The sequence below is a fragment of the Solanum verrucosum genome, unplaced genomic scaffold, assembly GCF_900185275.1.
Source record: "Solanum verrucosum unplaced genomic scaffold, falcon-dt-bn FXZP01000254.1, whole genome shotgun sequence".
NCBI classification, from domain to species: domain Eukaryota; kingdom Viridiplantae; phylum Streptophyta; class Magnoliopsida; order Solanales; family Solanaceae; genus Solanum; species Solanum verrucosum.
Genome location: NW_026019983.1, coordinates 980206 through 990742, shown reverse-complemented (window position 1 = coordinate 990742; position 10537 = coordinate 980206). Strand labels below are relative to the sequence as shown.

The 10537-nt window shown below is 35.9% G+C and overlaps 3 protein-coding genes across 3 annotated transcripts; 1 reads left to right on the top strand and 2 right to left on the bottom strand.

The window, feature by feature from the left end:
- Nucleotides 1-229: 229 nt before the first annotated feature.
- Nucleotides 230-4189, top strand: LOC125817875 (phosphatidylinositol/phosphatidylcholine transfer protein SFH2). Its single transcript, XM_049497381.1, has 11 exons — nt 230-387; nt 482-510; nt 643-726; nt 821-874; nt 1196-1273; nt 1384-1437; nt 1836-1895; nt 1986-2081; nt 2716-2817; nt 2924-3004; nt 3500-4189. The coding sequence occupies exons 1-11, from the start codon at nt 333-335 to the stop codon at nt 3821-3823; spliced, it is 1017 nt and encodes a 338-aa protein (XP_049353338.1). The 5' UTR covers nt 230-332; the 3' UTR covers nt 3824-4189.
- Nucleotides 4190-4389: 200 nt separating this feature from the next.
- Nucleotides 4390-5868, bottom strand: LOC125817927 (WEB family protein At5g55860-like). Its single transcript, XM_049497431.1, has 2 exons — nt 5587-5868; nt 4390-5487 (listed from the first exon to the last, which is right to left on the bottom strand). Exons 1-2 carry the CDS (start codon nt 5860-5862, stop codon nt 4408-4410), a joined length of 1356 nt encoding a protein of 451 aa, XP_049353388.1. The 5' UTR covers nt 5863-5868; the 3' UTR covers nt 4390-4407.
- A 1520-nt stretch (nt 5869-7388) lies between these two features.
- LOC125817829 (protein C2-DOMAIN ABA-RELATED 11-like) lies at nt 7389-10476 on the bottom strand. Its single transcript, XM_049497340.1, has 3 exons — nt 10293-10476; nt 10124-10219; nt 7389-8109 (listed from the first exon to the last, which is right to left on the bottom strand). The coding sequence occupies exons 1-3, from the start codon at nt 10425-10427 to the stop codon at nt 7810-7812; spliced, it is 531 nt and encodes a 176-aa protein (XP_049353297.1). The 5' UTR covers nt 10428-10476; the 3' UTR covers nt 7389-7809.
- Nucleotides 10477-10537: the final 61 nt, after the last annotated feature.

Below are 10537 nucleotides of genomic sequence, written 5' to 3'. Positions count from 1 at the left end.
CTTTGACAGTTTAGAATTTTTCACTTATTTATATTTAAAATTCTGTGAAAATTAGAAAAAAGAAATAAAAAACAAAGATTATAAATTAGAGGAATTAAATAGAAAAAGTATAATACAAGTGGTGTTATTTGGCATGTCAATAGAGACTAGAGTCACGTTGGTTGAGTATTGTATTCGTTGAAGTGTCGGTTGGGTGGGGGAAGTAAATAAAAGGGTGGAAGAGAGAAAAGTAAAAGCATACCTTCGTTGAATCTTGACCTTGGGATCCATTTACTTACTTTTATTCTTCGTCTTCTTCATTCATTCTGTTCTCTCTTCTGTGTTCTGTAGCCATGTGTGTGATTTCAGAAGAAGCCATCGCTCAGTTTGAAGCTTTAATGGAACAAGGTACACATGTATATATGTTCATATATATGAACTTCATCATCATTTTAATTTGCTGTGCTATGCTAATTGCTAACCCCATTAATTTTCTGAGCAGTTGATGAAGCACTCAAAACTACTTTTCAGGTTCTCTCTCTAATTTTCTTTCTCTTATTAATTCACTTCATCATATTTCTAATTTTGACTTGTATTTCATGAGTTGACCCAGTTTCTGTATTACTCACAAATTAATTTATGCCAGTGTCCACTACTTTGCAGAATATTCATCAAGGATGTACAAGGGACGCATATCTGCGGTTCCTAACAGCAAGAGAGGGAAATGTTGCAAATGCCCATAAAATGGTCAAACATCTATATTTAAGATTTTAACTTTTTAGCCAGCTGATAGATACTGTCTATTAAAAGATCTCCTCCTTTTTTTTCCCAAATGTTTCAGTTGGTTGATTCTTTGACTTGGAGGGTCGAAAATGAGATAGATGATATTTTAGCGGTGAGTATTATGGAACCTTGTTATAGCAACAATCAGTTTTAGTGGTTTCTCTCTATATCAAGTGTAGTCTTTACTTTACGCGTAACACTCTGGCTATGATAAATGTTGTTTCGCAAGATTTTTTCCTCGCAATCCTGACAAGACTTCAGGTGTGGGTTTTATGATGGTATAGTATAGACCAGTAGAAATCTGATAGACCCTCGGCTCACACAATTAATTGTATTTTATCCTAGTATATTCTTACTATAGTTGAAATTGAATGTATCTTGGCTACTTTGCAAATTACTATCTAATGTTGATTCGTTGTAATTGTTATCTCAGAAACCTATCATTCCTACTGAGCTTTACAGAGCAATTCGTGATTCTCAACTAATAGGAATGCCAGGTTACACCAAAGAGGTACCTATTCATGAAATAATGTCGTGACACACATTATAGCTATCTTTTTCTATTGATGCTCCTATGGACTTAATATAACTTTTTGAGAACTCCATTTCCCTCTTTTTCAGGGCCTTCCAATATTCGCTTTTGGTGCAGGACTCAGCACATATGATAAAGCATCTGTAAGGGTCGTTAGGATTCGTATCTTCTCTCAAGGCTATAATATTTCATGTGCATTTACTTATTCAAGAACTTGTTGTCAAGTAATGGATATTTGATTTGTGGATAATAATGGAGGTCTACTGCTTGGATTAGTTTCAGAGGCAAAAAACAAGAATTCCATCCATATCAAGACTGATGCTATTTATTGTCAAGTCCAATTGCAACACTTTTTTGCGAACAGTTTGCATATATATAGATATTAAATTGCTAAACCTGTTATCATTTTTCCTTATTTGCTTTATCCTAGGAGGGAGGTTTGGTGTTTGAACTCTTCCGTTTTCCATGTTTTAATTATTGCTTTCATTATTTTGACTATTGTTCTGCTAATATAAATAGTAACTTGAGTTCTTTATATCAGGTCCATTATTATGTGCAGTCACACATTCAGATTAATGAATATCGCGATCGTGTGGTTCTGGTAAAAAGGATTCATAAATCACTTTCCTTTGTGTATGTGTGTGCGCGCTTTAATCCCTTACATTTTACTAAGTTGATACATGTGTCACAGCCTGCTGCAAGTAAGAAGAATGGGAAACATATCAGCAAATCTCTGAAGGTTTTAGATATGACCGGCTTGAAACTTTCAGCTCTAAACCAAATAAAGGTATATTCCCTCAAATGTTCTATTCTCGTTTAGTTATGTTCTTTCAAAATATGATGTAATGGACTATGGTCCAGCTCAATCCCATAAGCTAGCTAATGAGGGGAGGCTTACCCAAGATCATATTAGGAGAACACAACCCATTCCCTCATTCACACACGCTTAGGACTGGAAAACTAGAGTGTGGATGATATAGTATGAGAGCACAATATTGAGAAACACAACAACAGGGATCGACGAGTCTGGCTTTGATAGCATGTCAAGAAATGGTCTTTTGGCCTAATTCAATCCCACAAGTTAGCTAATGAGGGGAGGATTACCCCATACCGTACAAGGAGACCACAACCCATTTCATCAACCAATATGGGAGTTAACACAGTATTGTTTGATTTGTTAAATTGGGGAAGATTTCGATGGTTGCTGATTGTTGATGTAGAATCCCTCACTTTTATGTAGTTTTTTTTCCTTTCAACTTTCGCCTAGCGCAAAGAACAAAGATATTTCTTTTGCAGAAGAATTTGTAATTGCAAGACTTCTGTCTATGTTTAACCATATAGACTGATGTATATCTTTATTTAAGTACCTTGGAACTGTTCTTGTAGATATAGACTAACTGAATGTTATTGCTATCATTCAGCTATTGACTATAATTTCCTCCATCGATGACCTTAATTACCCGGAGAAGGTAGTTGCATACTACATTGTGAACGCTCCCTATATCTTTTCAGCTTGTTGGAAGGTTTGTCTCTTATTTAAACAATACAATTCTCTTTCCTTTTCCTTTTTGTTACTGTTTTATCAATTATTTCAATTTTCTAATTTGTTGTAACATATGAATTCATTAGGTAGTCAAACCTCTTCTGCAGGAGAGAACTCGAAAAAAGGTTCAAGTTTTATCAGGGTGTGGACAGGATGATCTATTGAAGGTAGCAGTTCTTTTACAATTGTTTTGTTGTCATTTTCTTTATCTTCTATGAGGATGTAGTAATAACTTTCTGATTATAAAAACGGGTGGAGAACTAAAAAAGAGGACTATAATTTGGGCTTCCATGTTACTAGAAAATATTATGCCCATCCAAACACTGGTTTAGAGAAACAAGCGATGCTTGTAACTTGTAACTAGTAGGAATAATGCTGCCTCTGGCACCTGTCAAATAATTACCTCTATGGTAACTGCCTGATAGTCTGGCATAACCACTTGGATAAACAACTTCTGGTATCACTGATCTGTTGGGACTACAACAACAACAACAACAACATACCCAGTTAAATTCCACAAGTGGAGTCTGGGGAGTGGGGAGGGGAGGGTAGAATGTATGCAGACCTTACCACTACACTACCTTGTGAAGGAATAATATTGTGTTATTCGTTTACAGAGTTGTTGAGAGATCTAACCCTGTCTGGTCTGTTAACTTGTGTAGATCATGGACTATTCGTCACTGCCCCATTTTTGCCGGAGAGAAGGTTCTGGATCTTCCAGATACTCAGGCAGCTCAAATGAAAATTGTTATTCCTTGGATCATCCATTCCACCAGCAACTTTATGATTACATAAAGCAGCAGGCGTTGCTTCGCCGACCTGTTCGGCCAGTTAAACAGGGCTCTGTCCATGTGGATTTTCCTGATGCTGTCACTGAGGGGACTGAGTTTGTTCAGACGTTGGCATCAGAATTTCAAAAGTTTGGAAAGCAAAATGGGCTTGCTCAATCACTAGATGACCTTAATATCAATGATCATCGAGCATAGATAATAAGAATTTGGGTCATTATGCACTCTACCTGCTGACAATTCTGGATGCTCATGCAAGTATAGTAGTATTAATATCTCGAGCAGTATAGCAGAGGTTTTCTCCTAATTAGAAGCCTCACTCAAATTTTATATGTTATAGTTGCACGAGGGGCATTTTCAATATACCAAGTATGTATAGGGGAAATGCGGTTGACATTTATTATTTTTATGTTAGATGTACATAGAGGCATATGTTGCTTGAGCTCTTACTAGTCATCACATGTATTAATAATACAAATTATCCATCACTGATGCTGACCCTTTTATGTATTGACACTATGATATAAATAATGTCCAGCACAATCCTGAAAGCTGGTTTGAGGAGATGTGTTTTTTTGATAATATGCAGCAGTTTGTCTTTTCTGGGCATTATACTAATTATTGGAACAAAAAAGTGTTTTAAAGACATTTTATACATAGTGCAAACAAATTGGTGAAATTAACAGAAATGCAGGCAGCGTAAAACGGAAAAAGATAGAACAAATTTCCCGTATGGGAGAGCAGGAAGTTTGATTATTTTTTTTTAAAATCTTCCTTTGCTCTTAGAAGATTCTCCAGCTTCGTTTTCTTGATGATTTCTTCCGCAATTGGCCCTCAACGGCCTTTTTGGCTGCCTCAGCCATCTCTGTCGTCTTCAAAGCTTCCTTGATTGCAACTTCCATGTCCTGCTTCTCTTTTAGACCTGCCTCCACCTTCATGAGAAGTTCCTTTTCATTGGCAGTGATGTCTTCTACTTGAGCCATGGCAGCGGCAACTTTTGTGTCAGCCTCATTTCTGATTTCTTCGACTTTTTTGCTGAAAGCTTCGTATTTCTCAACTGCTAATTTGATCTTTCCGTCCTCTGTTAGGTGAATCTGATCACTTACGAGTGTCTCTGCAACTTTCGCCTCTTCAGCCTCTCTTAGTGCAAGTTTCAGTCTTTTCTCTGCTTCGTTGGCTGCAACTTGAGCTGTGACAGCTTCTTGTCTGATTGATTCCACCTTCTTCTTCATCTCCTCTGCCTCCTTTAGAAACTGAACAGCTTCACAAGTAAACTGTTGGATTGCATCTCCCTTTGGCTTGCTGTTATCAAGACTTACTCGCAAGTTCTCAGCAAGGGCTTCTGCTTCATCTGCCTTAACTTTAAATTGAGAGTTATGGCCCTTCAAGGTATCTAATTCTGCTTGAAGGGAATCCACCAGGCTTCTTAACGACCTTTCTTCTGCGACAATATCTTGAAATGTGTTTTTAGTAAGATGAAGCTGTGAAGTTGTTTTGGTAAAAGAATCCAGATCTGAGGCACGGACATTGTTAAGTTGTTCTTGTAAGACTTGAATCCCCTTATTAGTTTCCTGTAGATGAGAGTGGAATATGGCTTCTTCCTTAGCTTTTCTAAGAGATTGCATGGAATCTGCAATAGTAACTTGTAGTTGTGTGGCTCGTGCATTCGCAGCTTGGGTTTCCTGAAGAGCTGCTTTCTTTGATTTGTATAATGTTTGGAGCTGGCTTGTGAGCTCCTGCAAAGTAGTCTTGGCATTTTGGAGCTCGCGGAGAGCATGGCCTTTTGTAGTCTCAGTGCTTCTTATCTGTTGTTTGAAGCTGTCAACTTCTCTCAGGGCCAAGTTAAGCTGACTCTCCTTCTCCTGCACCCTCTACAAATTACATACAGTATCTCTCTCTATATATATATATATATATATATATATATACTACAGTAATATTAATCAAGTCAAAATGAATACCTCTTCAGCAGTTTTTGATTTCTTAAATGTGCTGATAGGCTTATTAGTAGCCTTTTTTGGGGAGCAACCAGAAGTGCCAGTTTCGCCAAACAAAGTAACAGCAGCTTTGACAGATTGAAAAGGTGATCTGGTGTCAATCTCTCCCACCTCATGACGACTTGTAGGAGAACCACCTATGCTTCGAGTTACTATTATTCGTGGAGAACCTGATGGACTACTCGTTGGAGAAGATGTGTATCTTGGAGAACCCCCATTTTGCCTACGGTTTCTCAACATTCTTCTGCCTGCCTGCCTGCTGAATCCTACATCACAATGCCATCTTATGTTACTTTCTAGTTTTACAATTCATTATCACCTACAATTACATTTTAAAATGCATTCTCTAATTAATTCATTATGATTTACATCAGCTCAATGTCATGCCTTAGGTCCCAAAATCTAAGGGCCTAATTTTTTTAGTAATAATAAAATTATTGCAAGCCTTTTTTAACAAATAAAATATTTTAATTTATTTGTCTTTTTTTTTTTTCAGTTTGTTTCGAAACATTAAAGAATGTTTTTTTTATGAAACAATTTTTAAATTTAACTACCACATAATATTTTTAAGACCACAAGATCAATATATATATCTTTAGTTTAAGACCATTAACAATATTTTTTTATTATTAAAAATAATGAAATAACTATGAATCTTTAGATACATAAAAAAATATATATTAAAATTTAGGCCTCCAATTTAATTTTTGGGCTTTAGGCCACTAATTAGCTTGGGCTGCCACTGATTTACACCTATATATTGAAATACCCAATCACATGAAAATATTGGAATAATTATAACCAATATACATATTGCCTATCTTTGAGATTATGAGAAAATAATTACTCCATATTTTTACAGGTAAAAATGAAGGTACCTCTAACTAGTACGTACCTGACAAATTAGCGAATAGCTTGCCTTGTTCGAAGTCAGGATCCAACAGATAGCGCTTATAGCTAGTTAATTAATGTTTTATCATATGTATTTCAATGATATAGATCAATATGTCTTTGTGTTTGTTACTTAAGGTAAAAGTATATGTATGTTGTAAAAACTCAAAGCTGCATCTTCTTTTTCTCCCCAGAAAAAAATGATAAAGAATAAATAGGATATACAGGGGGTAAGAAAAAGAAGAATCACAGATGGTTAGGAGGAAGGAGCTATAGGTTCATATATCTAAAAGTTTTTTTATTGCATTACGCAATGCAATGACAGAATATACCAGTTTTTTTTTTTTTTTTTTTTTTCCCTCTTTGTGATGTTGTTCCTTTCCAAGAGGGGTTTTTGCTGAATAAGCGCAAAAACCATACAAACGGCTGTTGAGGGAGAAATGGCCACAAAAATGACAAATGTGAGGTACAATGGATATATTCTCTTTTTTTTTGTAAGGTACATTAGAAACCCAAGTCAAATATTTAGAAACAAAAAATTCCCTTAAATTACGCAATTCATGGATACAATTTCATATCAATCACAACAATATTATTTGCATTGTAAACAATACATGCATTACAATCACCCACAGGCCACAACTAATTTGTGAATGAGACGAGGCGATACATTTACCTAGTCTATACCTTTAATACCTTTCTATTTTAATTTGAGGTTACTAGCTCATACTTTGGAAATAAATTTATTATAGTTGACCTCAAGGTAACAATACTTTTCTCAGCTTTAATGCATCGATTTCTTAAAGATAGCAGTCAAAATGATGATGAGCTTCACCAAAAATACAGAATAGCAAACCCTATTGCGATAACTTGAATGATATCACATAGCAATGGTATGTTAATCCATCAGCTCGCTGCTGTTGGCTATTGAAAAGAACTAGGAGAAGCAATATTCTAACAAGGATTTAGCTGGAGCACAAGTACACACCATTATGAATATATAATACATTTGAAATACAACCAGTGGCGGAGCTAAGGTTAGGAGTTTGGGGGTTCACATGTTAATGTACATATATTTATTTAATTTTCTAATACAAATATAGGGTCTACGAAAAAGCTAGTGGGTTCGTCCGAACCCATGAACCCCCACCTAGCTCTGCCTCTGGATACAACTAAGTGCTGGCTCTCCTACTGGATATATCGTACATGCTAAATCTTTGAGATCCTTCTCCACCTGCGACAAGAAAGTAAATCTACGGCCCAACCAATCCTAACTTCAACAGATCTATCTCCATCTTACTTAGAGGGAGCTGCAGAAGGAAGATTGATCAATTTGATCTTCAGTTCTATATCCCCAGAATCCACATCACAAAGCCTCAACCAGACATCTTGCACAACCTCACCATTCACCCAATTAATACTGCTATCCGCTGCTAGACAGTTATCACTCTCTGGGATAACCTTCCTCAGTGTTGTTCCTTCAGCGGTAACCCCAAGAATCTTTCTCAATCTAGCAGAAGCAACTAAAGGCTGAAGGCTGAGATGAGCATTTCCCATTTTGTCATCGGCCTTGAAGTGGTCTTTGTCAAACACTTGCTGTCACAATTGAAATTTCATAAGCTGAAACGAACTTAAGATATAAATTTTTGAAATGGCTACTCAGGAATTGAAATGATCACATTTCAGGTAGTAAATATACAACACTGAAGACAAGGCGTTAGAAAAGCCTAGTGAAAATGCTTTTTTTTCTTTCTTTTTTCTTTTTGGCATAGAACAGTACTTCTCTTACATCTAAGTTTATCTTCAACATACATGTAAATATCATCACGGAAGCATAGAAATGAAAAACTGTGTGTGCACGCACATGCCCGCTCACTACAAAGAAGGATCAAAGAATAGTGGAGCAACTGAAGCTCAGTCATAGCAAGTTTCAAAGAATCCTCTAAATATATAGTGGATAACCGAAAGACCTGTTTGACCAACTTATCTGATCAAACATTAAAACAAAATTATGTTGAAGAATGAAAAAGTACTACATCGGTGGTTAATGAGATGGGTTATCTCCTTATTTAACTAAACCTATGATTTTTTTCCTTTGATAAGAGTGACAAGATCAGCTTAGAACTCTAACTCCCAATCTTTGGACAATAAGATAAAAGGGACAGTCTGATATTTTCTTCTCCCCATATCCTGTAAAGCCCCCTCTCCTGCTGTTTGATTGTTTTCCTTTTTGTTTCGTCTGCTTAGTTTCATCATATTATCTGCACTATCACACCACTTGGAAGTGGAAAAATTACATAAAAAATGGGCAAGGTAATTTTTACCTATTCCAAAGTGATTTGCATTATCACTTATTTTTCACCATTCAGGAATTTGCCTTTATATTTTCTTTCAAACAGTTCAATATGCTCATGGACTAACATGGAGGAACTCCCAAACCAACTGATGGTGACCACCTCTCAAAAAAAAAGACGGATAGCTCTGTTAGCTAGGCGACCTGCCTGATCAGGGTTTCTAGCCGAACTAGTGCCTTAAGCAGGAAGGCAAATAAAATTTACTAATGTCCTAAAAAGGTCCTTTGTTGCTTTTAATATTTGTGCATTCAAATGCATGATTAACTCCTATTAAACTACTTCAAAGCATTATATTTTCTTGATATCTCGATATTGTGGTGTAACTCTTGAGCACAGACAATCCCAAGACAAATTCCTATAAAGAATACTATATATGTCTGCTTAAATCAGATATACACTTTGATCAACATCCACAAATTCCATGCTATGTATTTTCTTCAAAATAGAGTTTTTGTCCACAGAGCTACTAGCATATAACACCTCAACAGCAAAATGAAAGCTTAAATATCACTTCTCTCAACATGAAAGCTATCATATGCCTTGATACTACACAAAAAAGTACCTTCATTTGAAAGTAGAAGCTGCTAGGTCATGATATTAAACTCTCAAGAGGCAGTGTGTACATTGGAGAAAGACTACACAGCCGCCAACTTACTGTATTAAAATCTTGTCCAAATTGCAAAATATGGACCTTTGAGTAGTGCTGTTTCCATGTAAGACCTTTCTGTTAGTCTTCCCAACTACTCACTTCAATTTAGGTTTTCCTCTTTCGATTATTTCATTTCATGTTAGCTTCTTTCTCCATGTCTCTGGGGTTCTGCCGGTCAGGTGTATAAAGTTAAGCTTGTGGCCTCTCATGCATCAACAATTATCGGACCATCGTCCTTGGTCTTTTAGTTCATAATTAATAATTTATGGTTGTTTCCCCAAGTGAAACATATAGGATCCAATGGTACTTCTTCTTAAAAACTATTTTTCGGTTCTTAATGAATGCTATGTACCCATTCATGATATAACACTCAGCCATTTTTCCTTAAGTGGCCCTTCTCCAATTTTCATCTCTGCTAGATTCCTATATTTCCGTTTATACTATTCTGTTACTCAGATATACAAACATCGCAATTATGTACGTAGAATTCACTAACACCTTTATCCAACCTTAAAAGCTGTAACATTTACACATGATGGATAAGTGAATTTTCATTCTTTAAGAAATAATCCAAGATTAGTGAAGTAAATGAATTTGAGAGACTTACCAATTTGAGAACCTGAGCATGTTCTGAAATGGAAAAATGAAATTCTTCATTCCAAACAGGATTAAGGCAGCTATTTATGACCTTGGTTTTTGCAGTCTGGTACAACAAATATAGAGATTGTTCAAGCTAAAAATTGAATCTTTTTTGAAGAATTAGGTGTGTTTGTTACCTGATTACCCAGTTTGAGAATGACATAAGGATCACTACTCTTAAAGTCCCGAATGACCAAACGCCTGCCTTGTACAACCATCACTTTTACCTGTCCAAATTTGTCTCCCATATTGACTGAATTTGGCATATACATGAAAACAAATAAAAATACTAGTCCATTAAAGCAGAAAACGGGACAACAAAATGACCCAACTGAGAAGAAGAAGAACACACACATATATATAATATCAGAAACTCACAGCC

What these genes read in the sequence shown, in the direction of transcription:
- LOC125817875 (XM_049497381.1), top strand. Translation starts at nt 333, where the DNA reads ATGTGTGTGATTTCAGAAGAAGCCATCGCTCAGTTTGAAGCTTTAATG. An exon ending in TTGCAAATGCCCATAAAATG is followed by an intron (nt 727 to 820) that starts GTCAAACATCTA and finishes CAAATGTTTCAG; the next exon opens with TTGGTTGATTCTTTGACTTG. An exon ending in TGCCAGGTTACACCAAAGAG is followed by an intron (nt 1,274 to 1,383) that starts GTACCTATTCAT and finishes CCTCTTTTTCAG; the next exon opens with GGCCTTCCAATATTCGCTTT.
- LOC125817927 (XM_049497431.1), bottom strand. Translation starts at nt 5,862, where the DNA reads ATGTTGAGAAACCGTAGGCAAAATGGGGGTTCTCCAAGATACACATCT. An exon ending in AATCAAAAACTGCTGAAGAG is followed by an intron (nt 5,488 to 5,586) that starts GTATTCATTTTG and finishes TAGAGGGTGCAG; the next exon opens with GAGAAGGAGAGTCAGCTTAA.
- LOC125817829 (XM_049497340.1), bottom strand. Translation starts at nt 10,427, where the DNA reads ATGTATATGCCAAATTCAGTCAATATGGGAGACAAATTTGGACAGGTA. An exon ending in TTCTCAAACTGGGTAATCAG is followed by an intron (nt 10,220 to 10,292) that starts GTAACAAACACA and finishes TTGTTGTACCAG; the next exon opens with ACTGCAAAAACCAAGGTCAT. An exon ending in ATGCTCAGGTTCTCAAATTG is followed by an intron (nt 8,110 to 10,123) that starts GTAAGTCTCTCA and finishes CAATTGTGACAG; the next exon opens with CAAGTGTTTGACAAAGACCA.